This window comes from Oncorhynchus mykiss, chromosome 3, assembly GCF_013265735.2.
Source record: "Oncorhynchus mykiss isolate Arlee chromosome 3, USDA_OmykA_1.1, whole genome shotgun sequence".
NCBI lineage: Eukaryota > Metazoa > Chordata > Actinopteri > Salmoniformes > Salmonidae > Oncorhynchus > Oncorhynchus mykiss.
The window spans coordinates 80042541-80061737 of NC_048567.1; the positions used below are offsets into that span (position 1 = coordinate 80042541).

The 19197-nt window shown below is 45.9% G+C and overlaps 1 protein-coding gene across 1 annotated transcript in view; it reads right to left on the reverse strand.

Moving 5' to 3' along the window:
* LOC110504879 (syntaxin-binding protein 5-like) overlaps positions 1-19197 on the reverse strand; it is a 240583-nt gene that overhangs the window by 34656 nt on the left and 186730 nt on the right. The window contains exon 20 of the mRNA XM_036975302.1: positions 5169-5351. Within this exon, the coding sequence (XP_036831197.1) occupies positions 5169-5351 (183 nt within the window). The remainder of the gene's footprint in view (positions 1-5168; positions 5352-19197) is intronic.

Sequence of the window (19197 nt, forward strand, 5' to 3'; positions counted from 1 at the left end):
CAAAAACTCACACTACATAGACAGTACCCACAGAGAGTAGATACATGCAGTACAATGATACACTTTACATTTTTAACCAGGCAAGTGAGTTAACTTCTTGGTGACAGGATGCAGTATTTTCACGTCCGGATGAAATGCATGCCCAGATTCAACTGCCTGCTACTCATCCCCAGAGGATAAGAGAGGATGTCAATGACATCCTAATGGGGAACAGTGGGTTAAATGCCTTGTTCAGGGACAGAACAACAGTGTTTATCCTTGTCAACTCAGGGAATCGATCCAGCCACCTGTCGTTTACTGGCCCAATGCTCTAACCACTAGGCTACCTGCCGCCCCTACATGCAGTAGATACATACAGTCAGTGGCCGATGTAGGTATAGGCGACACGGGCAGCCGCCCAGACTGGCATCTTGTCGGGGGCGGCACAGGGTACCCGCACCAAAAATAATTGGATTGGTGACATTTGCGCGATCGGTTTTCTATCGCTCATTTGCATGCCACGTCAATGATATCATGTCACTGTGTGGGACTGTGGACCAATTACATTTGTCAGAGTGGGCGCCACGATTTGAGTTTGTGAGCTAAGCAGAATAATGCCTGGGAAGTTCTCCCACTCAGAAGTACGAGATGTGGAGGGGGGCGAGGGTAGCTTGACCTCAGGTCTCTCCACTGGAGGCCCTAGGTAGGGGGAGCAGGGAAATCTATAAAATAGCGCGCCTCTAACTTTGTACAGTATTAATGCAAAAAATGGTTAATAATAATATAAAACCAGTCAGCACAGCACCAAGGAGAATTGGTTTAGTCTTGACTTGACAGTGTTGGGGGATGGGTAATGTAGTCTTGACTCCTGGTTGACAGTGTTGGGGGATGGGTAATGTAGTCTTGACTCTTGGTTGACCGTGTTGGGGGATGGGTAATGTAGTCTTGACTTGACCGTGTTGGGGGATGGGTAATGTAGTCTTGACTTGACCGTGTTGGGGGATGGGTAATGTAGTCTTGACTCTTGGTTTACAGTGTTGGGGGATGGGTAATGTAGTCTTGACTCTTGGTTGACAGTGTTGGGGGATGGGTAATGTAGTCTTGACTCTTGGTTGACAGTGTTGGGGGATGGGTAATGTAGTCTTGACTCCTGGTTGACAGTGTTGGGGGATGGGTAATGTAGTCTTGACTCCTGGTTGACAGTGTTGGGGGATGGGTAATGTAGTCTTGACTCCTGGTTGACAGTGTTGGGGGATGGGTAATGTAGTCTTGACTCCTGGTTGACAGTGTTGGGGGATGGGTAATGTAGTCTTGACTCTTGGTTGACAGTGTTGGGGGATGGGTAATGTAGTCTTGACTCCTGGTTGACAGTGTTGGGGGATGGGTAATGTAGTCTTGACTCCTGGTTGACAGTGTTGGGGGATGGGTAATGTAGTCTTGACTCCTGGTTGACAGTGTTGGGGGATGGGTAATGTAGTCTTGACTCCTGGTTGACAGTGTTGGGGGATGGGTAATGTAGTCTTGACTCCTGGTTGACAGTGTTGGGGGATGGGTAATGTAGTCTTGACTCCTGGTTGACAGTGTTGGGGGATGGGTAATGTAGTCTTGACTCCTGGTTGACAGTGTTGGGGGATGGGTAATGTAGTCTTGACTCCTGGTTGACAGTGTTGGGGGATGGGTAATGTAGTCTTGACTCCTGGTTGACAGTGTTGGGGTGATGGGTAATGTAGTCTTGACTCTTGGTTGACAGTGTTGGGGGATGGGTAATGTAGTCTTGACTCCTGGTTGACAGTGTTGGGGGATGGGTAATGTAGTCTTGACTCCTGGTTGACAGTGTTGGGGGATGGGTAATGTAGTCTTGACTCCTGGTTGACAGTGTTGGGGGATGGGTAATGTAGTCTTGACTCCTGGTTGACAGTGTTGGGGGATGGGTAATGTAGTCTTGACTCTAGGTTGACAGTGTTGGGGGATGGGTAATGTAGTCTTGACTCCTAGTTGACAGTGTTGGGGGATGGGTAATGTAGTCTTGACTCCTGGTTGACAGTGTTGGGGGATGGGTAATGTAGTCTTGACTCCTAGTTGACAGTGTTGGGGGATGGGTAATGTAGTCTTGACTCCTGGTTGACAGTGTTGGGGGATGGGTAATGTAGTCTTGACTCCTGGTTGACAGTGTTGGGGGATGGGTAATGTAGTCTTGACTCTTGGTTGACAGTGTTGGGGGATGGGTAATGTAGTCTTGACTCCTAGTTGACAGTGTTGGGGGATGGGTAATGTAGTCTTGACTTGACAGTGTTGGGGGATGGGTAATGTAGTCTTGACTCCTAGTTGACAGTGTTGGGGGATGGGTAATGTAGTCTTGACTCTTGGTTGACAGTGTTGGGGGATGGGTAATGTAGTCTTGACTCCTAGTTGACAGTGTTGGGGGATGGGTAATGTAGTCTTGACTCCTAGTTGACAGTGTTGGGGGATGGGTAATGTAGTCTTGACTCTTGGTTGACAGTGTTGGGGGATGGGTAATGTAGTCTTGACTCCTGGTTGACAGTGTTGGGGGATGGGTAATGTAGGCTTGACTCCTGGTTGACAGTGTTGGGGGATGGGTAATGTAGTCTTGACTATTGGTTGACAGTGTTGGGGGATGGGTAATGTAGTCTTGACTCCTGGTTGACAGTGTTGGGGGATGGGTAATGTAGTCTTGACTCCAGGTTGACAGTGTTGGGGGATGGGTAATGTAGTCTTGACTATTGGTTGACAGTGTTGGGGGATGGGTAATGTAGTCTTGACTCCTGGTTGACAGTGTTGGGGGATGGGTAATGTAGTCTTGACTCCTAGTTGACAGTGTTGGGGGATGGGTAATGTAGTCTTGACTCCTGGTTGACAGTGTTGGGGGATGGGTAATGTAGTCTTGACTCCAGGTTGACAGTGTTGGGGGATGGGTAATGTAGTCTTGACTATTGGTTGACAGTGTTGGGGGATGGGTAATGTAGTCTTGACTCCTGGTTGACAGTGTTGGGGGATGGGTAATGTAGTCTTGACTCCTAGTTGACAGTGTTGGGGGATGGGTAATGTAGTCTTGACTCCTGGTTGACAGTGTTGGGGGATGGGTAATGTAGTCTTGACTCCTGGTTGACAGTATTGGGGGATGGGTAATGTAGTCTTGACTCCTGGTTGACAGTGTTGGGGGATGGGTAATGTAGTCTTGACTCCTAGTTGACAGTGTTGGGGGATGGGTAATGTAGTCTTGACTCCTGGTTGACAGTGTTGGGGGATGGGTAATGTAGTCTTGACTCCTGGTTGACAGTGTTGGGGGATGGGTAATGTAGTCTTGACTCCTGGTTGACAGTGTTGGGGGATGGGTAATGTAGTCTTGACTCTTGGTTGACAGTGTTGGGGGATGGGTAATGTAGTCTTGACTCTTGGTTGACAGTGTTGGGGGATGGGTAATGTAGTCTTGACTCTTGGTTGACAGTGTTGGGGGATGGGTAATGTAGTCTTGACTCTTGGTTGACAGTGTTGGGGGATGGGTAATGTAGTCTTGACTCTTGGTTGACAGTGTTGGGGGATGGGTAATGTATTGATGCTCAAATGCAACATCAACACAAATGTGTTTCTATTTGTCTTTGTTACTTCAATTTGATATTTAAGAGTCTTATTTTTGTATATGTTTTTATATTTATTTAGTTTAAAAAAGTATGATTATTTATTTGTGTTGTTCCAAATGTGTAAAAAATTACAGTTAGTGCAGAATGCTGACAAGATACACTAACTCAGGGACAATATGGCTGGTGTAGTAACACATGGTGTAAGTCCGGTTAGTCCTGTTAGACCTGCTGACGTGTTAGACCTGCTGTCCTGTTAGTCCTGTTGGTCCTGTTAGTCCTGTTGGTCCTAGTCCTGTTGGTCCTGTTGGTTCTGTTGGTCCTAGTCCTGTTGGTCCTGTTGGTTCTGTTGGTCCTGTTAGTCCTGTTGGTCCTGTTAGTCCTGTTGGTCCTAGTCCTGTTGGTCCTGTTGGTTCTGTTGGTCCTAGTCCTGTTGGTCCTGTTGGTTCTGTTGGTCCTGTTGGTTCTGTTGGTCCTGTTGGTCCTAGTCCTGTTGGTCCTAGTCCTGTTGGTCCTGTTGGTCCCCCCCTTTGCTGTTTAAAGTCGATGTCCGCAACAATCTAATTAGCATAATAAAAAATCCTGAGCGTTTGAGCTAGAGATATGAGTTTTTCTGCATTCGATGCGCCTCAATCCACTGCATCCCCGATGGGGCACTTCTGCATCTGCAGTGAAAGGTTAAACAGCTAGAGTGGTGTTTGTCAAACCTGGAGACAGGGCAGCAACTTTCACTGGGGACGAGGGGTGGGTCATGTCCCCACCACATTCTGAAATTGCATGTTTGTCCCCCCCAGTTTTATCACCTCACCAACTCTCACCCCACAAACCCCCACCCTAACAACCCACCAACCACCACCAACCCAAACCGCACCAACCCACAACAACCCCCACCCCACAAACCCCCACCCTAACAACCCACCAAACACCACCAACCCACACCGCACCAACCCACAACAACCCCCACCCCACAAACCCCCACCCTAACAACCCACCAAACACCACCAACCCACACCGCACCAACCCCTAACAACCCCCACCCACCCCACCAACACATCAACCCCCACCACACCAACCCCCACCAAGCACCACCCCACAAACCCCCACCAAGCACCACCTCACAAACCCCCACCAAGCATCACCTCACAAACCCCCACCAAGCATCACCCCACAAACCCCCACCAAGCATCACCCCACCAAGCACCACCAAGCACCACTCCACAAACCCCCACCAAGCATCACCTCACCAAGCATCACCCCACAAACCCCCACCAAGCATCACCCCACCAAGCACCACTCCACAAACCCCCACCAAGCATCACCCCACCAAGCATCACCCCACAAACCCCCACCAAGCATCACCCCACCAACCACCACCAAGCACCACCCCACAAACCCCCACCAAGCACCACCCCATCTGACTGGTAGACATGCACTTAAGAGGGGAGGATGAGGAGGGTAGGAGGAGGGTTTAGGTCAAGGGTGAAGGAGACAACCGCCCTACCTGTTGATGACTGGTAGACATACACTTAAGATGGGAGGATGAGGAGGGCAGGAGGAGGGTTTAGGTCAAGGGTGAAGGAGACAAGCACACACCTTCCGTGAGGGAGGAAACTGGCAAAGAGATCTCCATGCAAGCGGCAGACTGGGCCTTGCGGAAGGGTGGTCGGCCGGGGCCTCTCCGGGGGAGCCGCGGGCCCTCAGGAGCCCCTGGAAGGCGAGACTTCCCCAAGGAGCATGGCTGAGAGGTGGGGCTAGTGCAATGTCCATTGACATGATCTGCAACAAAGACAAAGCCTTAGCAAACAACTTCAAGAAAACAAAACCGAGAGATGAGAAAAGTCTACGATAAGGACAGGATGAGAGAAAGAGTTGGTGAGTTAGAGTTAAAGAAAAAGTTTGTGATTTATAGTTAAAGAGATAGAGTTAGTGAATTATAGTTAATTTAACCCTTAGAGTCAATGTCCGCTGCCCCGCGAAAATGAAATCAGCATTTTTTTTAAATCCCCATCAAACACTTTAAGCTAGAGATATCTGTTTGTTCTGCATGGGCAGCGTCTCAATTAAACCGATGTCACCCTTTCGTATTTGAGGTGAAAGTTGGCATAGCCAGAGCGATGTTTGTCAGACCATGAGACATCCAGAAAAATCTGTCTTCTCACGAAAACGTCTCTGTAGTGTCTGACTGGTTTGGCCCACAAACCCCTCTGTGGAAAGGCGAGTCTCTCATGAACATGAACTAGTCAGATGTTCAGTAGAAAGTTCCTTTTGATATTTTTTGAGACAATCTGTTTGTCCAGATAGAATGTGTTTCTATTGGCTAATAGCAGTAAGGCCAAATTCAATCTTTCATCAAATATGTTTTATGTATACTGTATATATTATACCTTAAAGGTTCTCAAAACTCAAACATCTAATAGCTAAATGATCCTTGACATTACTTGTTTCGTTGTTGTAACTTTTATCCCCATTTTTTTTTGTGATTTGGTAGTTACAGTCTTGTCTCATCGCTGCAACTCCCCTACGGACTCTGGAGAGGCGAAGGTCCAGAGTCCTGCGTCCTCTGAAACACGACTAGTTGCCAAGTTGCACTGTTTTTTGACATACTGCTCAATTAAACCCGGGACGCACAAGGAGTCGCTAGAGCACAATGGGATAAGGAAATCGCGGCCGCCGACGGGGAATTTGTGCGCCACCTCGTTGCGTCTCGCAGTCACGGCCGAACCCGGGTCCGTAGCGACATCTGAAGCACTGCGAAGCAAGTGCCTTAGACCGCTGCACCACTCAGAAACGCCTTGATATGACCATCTTAAAACAATTCCATAAGTTAGCTTAGTAGAACCCTCCCTCCTGCTTAGACTCTAGAGGGAGAGAGGAAGTTGGATACATAAATAGTCTACATAGAAGGAGAAGATTTAATTCATCTGTGCCAAATAAAATTAAGAAATATCAAAAGGAATATTGATGAAAATAACTAGCTAAGATAAACAAGTGATGTTAGAGAACATTCAGTAGGATCCGGCATTGAACAGGATCAGAGTCTTTCATCCTCTCTATCTTTGTCCCTTTGATGTGGCATTGGGAGCGTTTCACACTATCTGAACCCAAACTTTATCTTACATTTGAGAATTAAAGTTGGGTTATCAATGACCAGCAAGGTGTTCAGCAGAACAGCATCAGGAGTGGTGCAGAACTTAAAATATTAAAGAAATCAAACACCTTCGGGTGGATTCCAGAGTGAATCAATATTCTACTACAGTTGGTTGATACTGTAGAGGAATAATGTTGAGAAGAATACATGAATACTGTGGAGAGGAATATATGAATACTGTGGAGAGGAATACATGAATACTGTGGAGAGGAATACTGTGGAGAGGAATACATGAATACTGTGGAGAGGAATACTGTGGAGAGGAATACATGAATACTGTGGAGAGGAATACTGTGGAGAGGCATACTGTGGGGAGGAATACATGAATACTGTGGAGAGGAATACTGTGGAGAGGATTACTTGAATACTGTGGAGAGGAATACATGAATACTGTGGAGAGGAATACTGTGGAGAGGAATACTTGAATACTGTGGAGAGGAATACATGAATACTGTGGAGAGGAATATATGAATACTGTGGAGAGGAATACATGAATACTGTGGAGAGGAATACTGTGGAGAGGAATACATGAATACTGTGGAGAGGACTACTGTGGAGAGGAATACTTGAATACTGTGGAGAGGAATACATTAATACTGTGGAGAGGATTACATGAATACTGTCGAGAGGAATACATGAATACTGTGGAGAGGAATACTGTGGAGAGGAATACTGTGGAGAGGAATACATGAATACTGTGGAGAGGAATACATGAATACTGTGGAGAGGAATATATGAATACTGTGGAGAGGAATACTGTGGAGAGGAATACTGTGGAGAGGAATACATGAATACTGTGGAGAGGAATACATGAATACTGTCGAGAGGAATACATGAATACTGTGGAGAGGAATACAGGACTACTATGGAGAGGAATACATGAATACTGTGGAGAGGAATACTGTGGAGAGGAATACATGAATACTGTGGAGAGGAATACATGAATACTGTGGAGAGGAATACATATATACTGTGGAGAAGAATACTGTGGAGAGGAATACATGAATACTGTGGAGAGGAATACATGAATACTGTGGAGAGGAATACATGAATACTGTGGAGAGGAATACTGTGGAGAAGAATACTGTGGAGAGGAATACATGAATACTGTGGAGAGGAATACATGAATACTGTGGAGAGGAATACATGAATACTGTGGAGAGGCATACTGTGGAGAGGATACATGAATACTGTTGAGAGGAATACTGTGGAGAGGAATAAATGAATACTGTGGAGAGGAATACATGAATACTGTGGAGAAGAATACATGAATACTGTGGAGAGGAATACATGAATACTGTGGAGAGGAATACATGAATACTGTGGAGAGGAATATATGAATACTGTGGAGAGGAATACTGTGGAGAGTAATACATGAATACTGTGGAGAGGAATACATGAATACTGTGGAGAGGAATATATGAATACTGTGGAGAGGAATACATGAATACTGTGGAGAGGAATAATGTGGAGAGGAATACATGAATACTGTGGAGAGGAATACTGTGGAGAGGAATACATGAATACTGTGGAGAGGAATACTGTGGAGAGGAATACATGAATACTGTGGAGAGGAATACATGAATACTGTGGAGAGGAATACATTAATAATGTGGAGAGGAATACATGAATACTGTGGAGAGGAATACTGTGGAGAGGAATACATGAATACTGTGGAGAGGAATACATGAATACTGTGGAGAGGAATACATGAATACTGTGGAGAGGATTACTGTGGAGAGTAATACTGTGGAGAAGAATACATGAATACTGTGGAGAGGAATACATGAATACTGTGGAGAGGATTACTGTGGAGAGTAATACTGTGGAGAAGAATACATGAATACTGTGGAGAGGAATACATGAATACTGTGGAGAGGAATACTGTGGAGAGGAATACTGTGGAGAGGAATACATGAATACTGTGGAGAGGAATACATGAATACTGTGGAGAGGAATACTGTGGAGAGGATTAAATTAATACTGTGGAGAGGAATACATGAATACTGTGGAGAAGAATACTGTGGAGAGGATTAAATTAATACTGTGGAGAGGAATACATGAATACTGTGGAGAAGAATACATTAATACTATTAGCCCAACAATGGCAGGAGAGTCACACAGTCTACCCCAAACAAATGGAGAGGCCTTAGAAGCTGCTGTTCAGAGGTAATTCAAATACAGTACCCTGTGTATGTAAAGAATGATAAATACAAAATGAAGCTCCTTATGGAAAATCAAAAGACACTTTTTGCTGACTATTACAAAAATGGGAACATCAGCAACATTATCTTCCACACAGACCATCCCCTGGCATGGCACAGTGCTATATTAACCAGACCATCCCCTGGTATGGTACAGTGCTATATTAACCAGACCATCCCCTGGCATGGCACAGTGCTATATTAACCAGACCATCCCCTGGCATGGCACAGTGCTATATTAACCAGACCATCCCCTGGCATGGCACAGTGCTATATTAATACAGACCATCCCCTGGCATGGCACAGTGCTATATTAATACAGACCATCCCCTGGCATGGCACAGTGCTATATTAACCAGGCCATCCCCTGGCATGGCACAGTGCTATATTAATACAGACCATCCCCTGGCATGGCACAGTGCTATATTAACCAGACCATCCCCTGGCATGGCACAGTGCTATATTAATACAGACCATCCCCTGGCATGGCACAGTGCTATATTAATACAGACCATCCCCTGGCATGGTGCTATATTAACCAGACCATCCCCTGGTACAGTGCTATATTAACCAGACCATCCCCTGGCACAGTGCTATATTAACCAGACCATCCCCTGGCACAGTGCTATATTAACCAGACCATCCCATGGCACAGTGCTATATTAACCAGACCATCCCCTGGCACAGTGCTATATTAACCAGACCATCCCCTGGCATGGTGCTATATTAACCAGACCATCCCCTAGCACAGTGCTATATTAACCAGACCATCCCCTGGCATGGCACAGTGCTATATTAACCAGACCATCCCCTGGCATGGCACAGTGCTATATTAACCAGACCATCCCCTGGCATGGCACAGTACTATATTAATACAGACCATCCCCTGGCATGGCACAGTGCTATATTAATACAGACCATCCCCTGGCATGGCACAGTGCTATATTAACCAGACCATCCCCTGGCATGGCACAGTGCTATATTAATACAGACCATCCCCTGGCATGGCACAGTGCTATATTAACCAGACCATCCCCTGGCATGGCACAGTGCTATATTAATACAGACCATCCCCTGGCATGGCACAGTGCTATATTAATACAGACCATCCCCTGGCATGGTGCTATATTAACCAGACCATCCCCTGATACAGTGCTATATTAACCAGACCATCCCCTGGCACAGTGCTATATTAACCAGACCATCCCCTGGCACAGTGCTATATTAACCAGACCATCCCCTGGCATGGTGCTATATTAACCAGACCATCCCCTGGCATGGCACAGTGCTATATTAACCAGACCATCCCCTGGCATGGCACAGTGCTATATTAACCAGACCATCCCCTGGCATGACACAGTGCTATATTAACCAGACCATCCCCTGGCATGACACAGTGCTATATTAACCAGACCATCCCCTGGCATGGCACAGTGCTATATTAACCAGACCATCCCCTGGCATGACACAGTGCTATATTAACCAGACCATCCCCTGGCATGACACAGTGCTATATTAACCAGACCATCCCCTGGTATGACACAGTGCTATATTAACCAGACCATCCCCTGGTATGACACAGTGCTATATTAACCAGACCATCCCCTGGCATGACACAGTGCTATATTAACCAGACCATCCCCTGGCATGGCAGAGTGCTATATTAACCAGACCATCCCCTGGCATGGCACAGTGCTATATTAACCAGACCATCCCCTGGCATGACACAGTGCTATATTAACCAGACCATCCCCTGGCATGGCACAGTGCTATATTAACCAGACCATCCCCTGGCATGGCACAGTGCTATATTAACCAGACCATCCCCTGGCATGGCACAGTGCTATATTAACCAGACCATCCCCTGGCATGGCACAGTGCTATATTAACTAGACCATCCCCTGGCATGACACAGTGCTATATTAACCAGACCATCCCCTGGCATGGCAGAGTGCTATATTAACCAGACCATCCCCTGGCATGGCACAGTGCTATATTAACCAGACCATCCCCTGGCATGACACAGTGCTATATTAACCAGACCATCCCCTGGCATGGCACAGTGCTATATTAACCAGACCATCCCCTGGCATGACACAGTGCCATATTAACCAGACCATCCCCTGGCATGACACAGTGCTATATTAACCAGACCATCCCCTGGTATGGCACAGTGCCATATTAACCAGACCATCCCCTGGCATGACACAGTGCTATATTAACCAGACCATCCCCTGGCATGGCACAGTGCTATATTAACCAGACCATCCCCTGGCATGACACAGTGCTATATTAACCAGACCATCCCCTGGCATGACACAGTGCTATATTAACCAGACCATCCCCTGGCATGACACAGTGCTATATTAACCAGACCATCCCCTGGCATGGCACAGTGCTATATTAACCAGACCATCCCCTGGCATGGCACAGTGCTATATTAACCAGACCATCCCCTGGCATGACACAGTGCTATATTAACCAGACCATCCCCTGGCATGACACAGTGCTATATTAACCAGACCATCCCCTGGCATGGCACAGTGCTATATTAACCAGACCATCCCCTGGCATGGTACAGTGCTATATTAACCAGACCATCCCCTGGCATGACACAGTGCTATATTAACCAGACCATCCCCTGGCATGACACAGTGCTATATTAACCAGATCATCCCCTGGTATGGTACAGTGCTATATTAACCAGACCATCCCCTGGCATGACACAGTGCTATATTAACCAGACCATCCCCTGGCATGACACAGTGCTATATTAACCAGACCATCCCCTGGCATGACACAGTGCTATATTAACCAGACCATCCCCTGGCATGACACAGTGCTATATTAGCATACTACCCTTCTGTTAAGAGAGGGGCGTTAACGAGGGGTGGAAACTCAGGATACTTGACAACAAGGACTCTGAGTCAGCTAATATAAACCTCTATAAGTCCGGAACAGTAATGGTACAGGGCAACATAGTACAGGGCAACAACAAATTCAATCCCTTTTAGACAATTTCCTGGGTAAAATGTTCCACTGTAATAGTGAAGGTGTAAACTTGCCAGTAGAAAATCTTAACAGTATATTTGACCTCTCAGCTTCCCTATCAAATCTTAAAATCTCAAATAGAAAACCGAAGAAAATGAACAATGACAAATGGTTTGATGAAGAATGGAAAAATCGAAGAAAGAAATTGAGAAACCTGTCCAACCAAAAACATAGAGACCCGGAAAACCTGAGTCTACGCCTTCACTATGGTGAATCACTAAAACAATACAGAAATACACTACGGAAAAAGAAGGAACAGCATGTCAGAAATCAGCTCAATGTAATTGAAGAATCCATAGACTCTAACCACTTCTGGGAAAATTGGAAAACACTAAACAAACAACAACACGAAGAATTATCTATCCAAAATGGAGATGTATGGGTAAACCACTTCTCCAATGTTTTTGGCTCTATAACAAAGAATTAAGAGCAAAAAAATATACATGATCAAATACAAATCTTTGAATCAACTATTAAAGACTACCAGAACCCACTGGATTCTCCAATTACCTTGAATGAGCTACAGGACAAAATAAAAACCCTCCAACCCAAAAAGGCCTGTGGTGTTGATGGTATCCTTATTAATGAAATTATCAAAAATACAGACAAACAAAATTCCAATTGGCTATACTAAAACTCATTAACATCATCCTTAGCTCTGGCATCTTCCCCAATATTTGGAACCAAGGACTGATCACCCCAATCCACAAAAGTGGAGACAAATTTGACCCCAATAACTACCGTGGGATATGCGTCAACAGTTACCTTGGGAAAATCCTCTGCATTATCATTAACAGCAGACTCGTACATTTCCTCAATGAAAACAATGTACTGAGCAAATGTCAAATTGTCTTTTTACCAAATTACCATACAAAAGACCATGTATTCACCCTACACACCCTAATTGACAACCAAACAAACCAAAATAAAGGCAAAGTCTTGCTGTGATATATAGCGGCATAATTGAATTCCAAGATTAATAAAATGTATTTCAGTCTTACCGGTAAAGCCTATCAGATTAGTTGTGGATATTAAGTCAAATATTTGAGTGTGTGTGTGTGTGTGTGTGTGTGTGTGTGTGTGTGTGTGTGTGTGTGTGTGTGTGTGTTTGTTTAACTATTCTTGTGGGTACCAGAAGTCCTCACAATGATAGGAAAACAAGGAAAATTCAGACAAGTGGGGATTTGCCGGTCCCCACGAGAAAAAAATGCTATTTTAGGCTTGGGGGTTAGGTTTACAATTAGGGTTAGGGTTAGAATTAAGGTTTGGGTTAGGGGTTACGGTTAGGAGTTAGAGTTAGGTATAGTTTTATGGTTAGGGGTTAAGGTTTAGGGTTATGGTTAGGTTAGGTTAAGGGTTAAGTGTTAAGGTTAGGGGTTACGGTTAGGGTTTACGGTTAGGGTTATTGGTTACGATTAGATTAAGGGCTAGGGGTTAGGGTTAGGTTAAGGGTTAGGGGTTACGGTTAGCGTTTACGGTTATGGTTATGGGTTAGGGTTAGATTAAGGGTTAGGGGTTACGGTTAGGGTTTACGGTTAGGGTTATGGGTTACGGTTAGGGTTAGATTAAGGTCTAGGGGTTAGGGGTTACGGTTAGGGTTAGATTAAGGGTTAGGGGTTAGGGGTTACGGTTAGGGTTAGGGTTAGATTATGGGCTAGGGGTTAGGGAAAATAGGATCTTGGAAGTGAATTAATTCTTTGCTCCTCACAAGGATAGCGATACAAAACTGTGTGTGTGTGTGTGTGTGTGTGTGTGTGTGTGTGTGTGTGTGTGTGTGTGTGTGTGTGTGTGTGTGTGTGTGTGAGTGAGTGAGTGAGTCAGAGAGAGAGAGAGCACAAACAGTGACCAGATGCTGCATCCATGATGCGTAGCAGCATAATTATGTAGCAACAGAGGAACACAATGATGGAATGACAGCTCTCTCTCCCATAGCATGGTGGAATTATCCACGCCATTTAACAGCTCAAACAGGGGCACTGGGCACTGTGCTAACATTGACTTTTAACAAATGACAATATTTACATATTTGTTTGGACATAATTATGTTACACATTAACCTGTTGCCCAATGAAAGGTCAGTTTTTGTATTTCTCAGTTAAGGATAAATATAGACATACTGTATATTGTCTTAAATGCCCTGATTGCCTCTGACTTCCATGTTATGGTGAATACAAACAGAGTAAAGCCAGAAATAGTGCTGTTCTCCCTAATATATTCCTACAGCAAGCTGAAGCCTTAGTTACTGCAACATCACAGAGTCCATGCAGTTAAAACATGACAATAACAACAACATAACAACAACAACATAACAACAACAACAACATAACAACAACAACATAAAAACAACAACAACAACAGCAGCATAACAACAACAACAACAACATGACAACACCAACAACATAACAACAACATGACAACAACAACATAACAACAACAACAACAACAAAATAACAACAACAACATGACAACACCAACAACATAACAACAACCACAATACAACACCAACATAACAACAACAACAACAACATAACAACAACATAACAACATAAAAACAACAACAACATGACAACAACAACAACATAAAAACGACAACAACAACAACAACATGATAACAACAACATAAAAACAACAACAACAACATGAAAACAACAACAACATAAAAACAACAACATATCAACAACAACAACAACATGACAACAACAACAACATAAAAACAACAACAACAACAACAACAACAACAACAACATGACAACAACAACATAACAACAACAACAACATGCCAACACCAACAACACAACAACATAACAATAACAACATAACATCAACAATGTAACAACAACATATCATCATAACAACATCAACATAACAACAACAACATAAAAACAACAACATAAAATCAACATAACAACAACATCAACATAACAACAACAACATAGCAATAACAACAACAACAACAACATGACAACAACATGACACCATCAACATAACAACAACATGACAACAACAACATAACATCAACAACAACATGGATGGATGGATGGGAAAGGTGCTGAAGTGTCCTCCCCTGCCTGCCTCAGAAGCTGATGCCGGATGCAACGCCGTAAGACTAGACCAGACCAGACCCAGACCAGACCAGACCAGACCCAGACCAGACCAGACCCAGACCAGACCCAGACCAGATGAGACCAGACCCAGACCCAGACCAGACCCAGACCAGACCGAGACCAGACCAGACCCAGACCCAGACCAGACCCAGACCAGACCCAGACCAGACCCACACCAGACCCAGACCAGACCAGACCCAGACCAGACCCAGACCAGACCAGACCCAGACCAGACCCAGACCCAGACCAGACGAGACCAGACCAGACCCAGACCCAGACCCAGACCAGACCCAGACCAGACCCAGACCAGACCAGACCTAGACCCAGACCAGACCCAGACCAGACCCAGACCAGACCCACACCAGACCCAGACCAGACCAGACCCAGACCAGACCCAGACCTAGACCCAGACCAGACCCAGACCAGACCCAGACCAGACCAGACCCAGACCCAGACCAGACCAGACCCAGACCCAGACCAGACCCAGACCAGACCCAGACCCAGAACAGACCCAGACCAGACCCAGAACAGACCAGACCCAGAACAGACCAGACCAGACCCAGACCAGACCCAGACCAGACCCAGACCCAGAACAGACCCAGACCAGACCCAGAACAGACCAGACCCAGAACAGACCAGACCAGACCCAGACCAGACCCAGACCAGACCCAGACCAGACCCAGACCAGACCCAGCACAAAATACGCACATTGACCTCTACAGCTGGGGCAGAGACAATGCAACAATGCCTATAAGTTACAGATGCATGGATCACAATGTTAACGTCAGGACAGACAAGTCTAGGAACACACTTCATATGCTAGAATCCAAACACAACCAACCCTCCTCCCCAAACCATTCTCCCTACCCCTAACAGACCCAGACCAGACCCAGACCAGACCCAGACCAGACCCAGACCAGACCCAGACCATTCTCCCTACCCCTAACAGACCCAGACCCAGACCCAGACCAGACCCAGACCAGACCCAGACCATTCTCCCTACCCCTAACAGACCCAGACCCAGACCCAGACCAGACCCAGACCATTCTCCCTACCCCTAACAGACCCAGACCCAGACCCAGACCCAGACCAGACCTGGGGGAGTGTGGCCCACCCACACTCCCCCAGTGGTGGGACGTGAGAAGGACAGGTTTCCCTGGGCCCTCCCTCTTACCATTGTCCAGTAAGTAAAAGACTGGACTGCAGTGGTTGGCTCTCAGACCGGCCACGGGCTCAGGCATGGAACGAGGTACCGGGTGAAGGGAGCCAACAGGGATCCAACAGAACACACAAGGAGGGACAAAACAAAAACAAAAATAATGGGTGCATTGAGACAGAGAGACGAGCTGGTACCTTGACGACAGTTGATTCTGAAGATACCAAAACACACTTGTGTGATAAGGTAAGACTACAGCTCAAAACAAACTTGTGTGATAAGGTAAGACTACAGCTCAAAACAAACTTGTGTGATAAGGTAAGACTACAGCTCAAAACACACTTGTGTGATAAGGTAAGACTACAGCTCAAAACACACTTGTGTGATAAGGTAAGACTACAGCTCAAAACACACTTGTGTGATAAGGTAAGACTACAGCTCAAAACACACTTGTGCGATAAGATAAGACTACAGCTCAAAACAAACAAAAAAACAGCCTCTAACAAAAACTACAACTACCTCTATCATTACGTAGACAACTACTAACACCAGTCAACATCACAAATCCTCAAAACTAAATGAAATGGTGTTGTTGATGATACAGGTACTGTAACACCTGGAATTTCCTCACAGCAGGTGGTCCAGTCCACACTCTGGTCCAAACCAACCAGCACCCCTTTAAACAGAGTGTTTCTTCTTAAAGATATCGATTCCAGACGTGGGTAACTAACATTATGTACTTTCTTACTTTACTGTTGCTCTCTCACCTTCTCTCGACCCCTCGTGAAATAGCACGGCGACCAGATTGTGGTGTAAATATTGATCCCAGCTGCTCTCTCATTATAGGAGATAACGGCAGACACATTCAGCCCAGGTAGGTGGCTTCTGCACAGGGAGCTCCGTGACACCCCCAGCACATCTCCTCTCTTCTCCTGGAGTCTCGCCTCCGATTGTATCCCGCTTGCTCAGAGAAACACTGGCATTTCAGCTTATTTGCCTCACGACTCGCCCCAGACTACATAACAGGGCACGTACTACCATCAGCCGCAGCATCGACTACAACAGAAAGGAGAGCAGAAACCCAGACAACACAAAGAAACAATAACATCGTAAACAAACAACAAGGTAAGAAAAGGGAGGAAGGAACTGAGGAAGACGAGCGGGCCCAATGACAGGGCATAACGGGGAAATGTGTCCCGGTGGGGAGCGGTGAGACGGAAGGAGGAGGGAGGACACCTCTTTGTTGACATGGCAGAGAGGGGAGAGAGTTGATGGTAGATGGTTAACAGGATCTGGGTTCCGTCTCTTCTATCCTACCTCTGATATCCCCCATGTTCTACCTTCCACAGTCCACCTCGTTTTCTCCACCCATACCTGTGTCTCTGTCCCTTTGTAGTATCACAGTGGATCTATATCATTCTCCCTCTCTCTCTCTCTCTCCATCTCTCCATCTCTGCATTTAATAGAGGAGATGGGACCAGATAACAGATAGGACAACCCTGACCTATTCCACATAACTATGCACATTACATCCCACCACCACGGGCACTTTAGAGAGAATAACCTTGGTCCAATGTGCTTCTTTTATTCTCAGGAGAATTGTAGATAAATGGCTAGGTCTTATACCCTATAGACTGGGGAGATACTGGACAGGTACAGCAGGTCTTATACCCTATAGACTGGGGAGATACTGGACAGGTACAGCAGGTCTAACACCCTATAGACTGGGGAGATACTGGACAGGGACAACAGGTCTAATATCTTATAGACTGGGGAGATACTGGACATTCAACCCAATTCAAGGGGCTTTATTGGCATGGGAAACATATGTTTACATTGCCAAAGCAGGTTTCTGTCTGTCTGTCTGTCTGTCTGTCTCTCTCTCTCTCTGTCTCTCTGTCTAACCATCAACTTTGGTCATCCCTCCTTTTCCAGTGTAAAAAAGATGAATATCAGACACCTATCCCCAGCTCCTTCTCAGCACAGCTGGTTCGCTTTGAGCAGAGAGAAGACGGAGGGAAGGGAGTGATGGAGAGAAGTCGGAGGGAGGGAGAGAAGACGGAGGGAAGGGAGTGATGGAGAGAAGATGGAGGGGGGAGAGAAGACGGAGGGAGGGAGAGAAGACGGAGGGAAGGGAGTGATGGAGAGAAGATGGAGGGAGGGAGAGAAGACGGACATTGGGAGAAACAATATATATCTCTCCCTGTCTCAAATAGACACACACTAGCTGACCGAGTAGATCTGACACATCCATCTAGCATCCCGGCAGGACACCGCGTTCTCTCTCTCCCCTTTCTCTCTCTCCCTCTCTCCCTCTCTTTCTCTCCATCCCTCTCACCCCTTTCTCTCTCTCCCTCTCTATCCCTCTCTTTCTCTCTAAATTGGCCTCTGATAGAGTACACATCTCCTATAATGATACATAAATGCATTCAAAGTTGCTATAAAACATGACAAAACACACACAACTTCTAATTTTCCTCAACAACCACAGCAATGAGACAGTATTTATGTTTCCTAAATAGAACTAACTCTTTGAGACTCCTACTAGGTGATATGTCAATAGTGTTGCCATTCACTTAAAGTCACAGTGATACCCCAGCGACAGGTACAGTGTCCATACCGTAGTGACAGGTACAGTGTCCATACCTAGTGACAGGTACAGTGTCCATACCCTAGTGACAGGTACAGTGTCCATACCTAGTGACAGGTACAGTGTCCATACCTAGTGACAGGCACAGTGTCCATACCCTAGTGACAGGTACAGTGTCCATACCCTAGCGACAGGTACAGTGTCCATACCCTAGTGACAGGTACAGTGTCCATACCCTAGCGACAGGTACAGTGTCCATACCCTAGTGACAGGTACAGTGTCCATACCCTAGTGACAGGTACAGTGTCCATACCCTAGTGACAGGCACAGTGTCCATACCCTAGTGACAGGTACAGTGTCCATACCCTA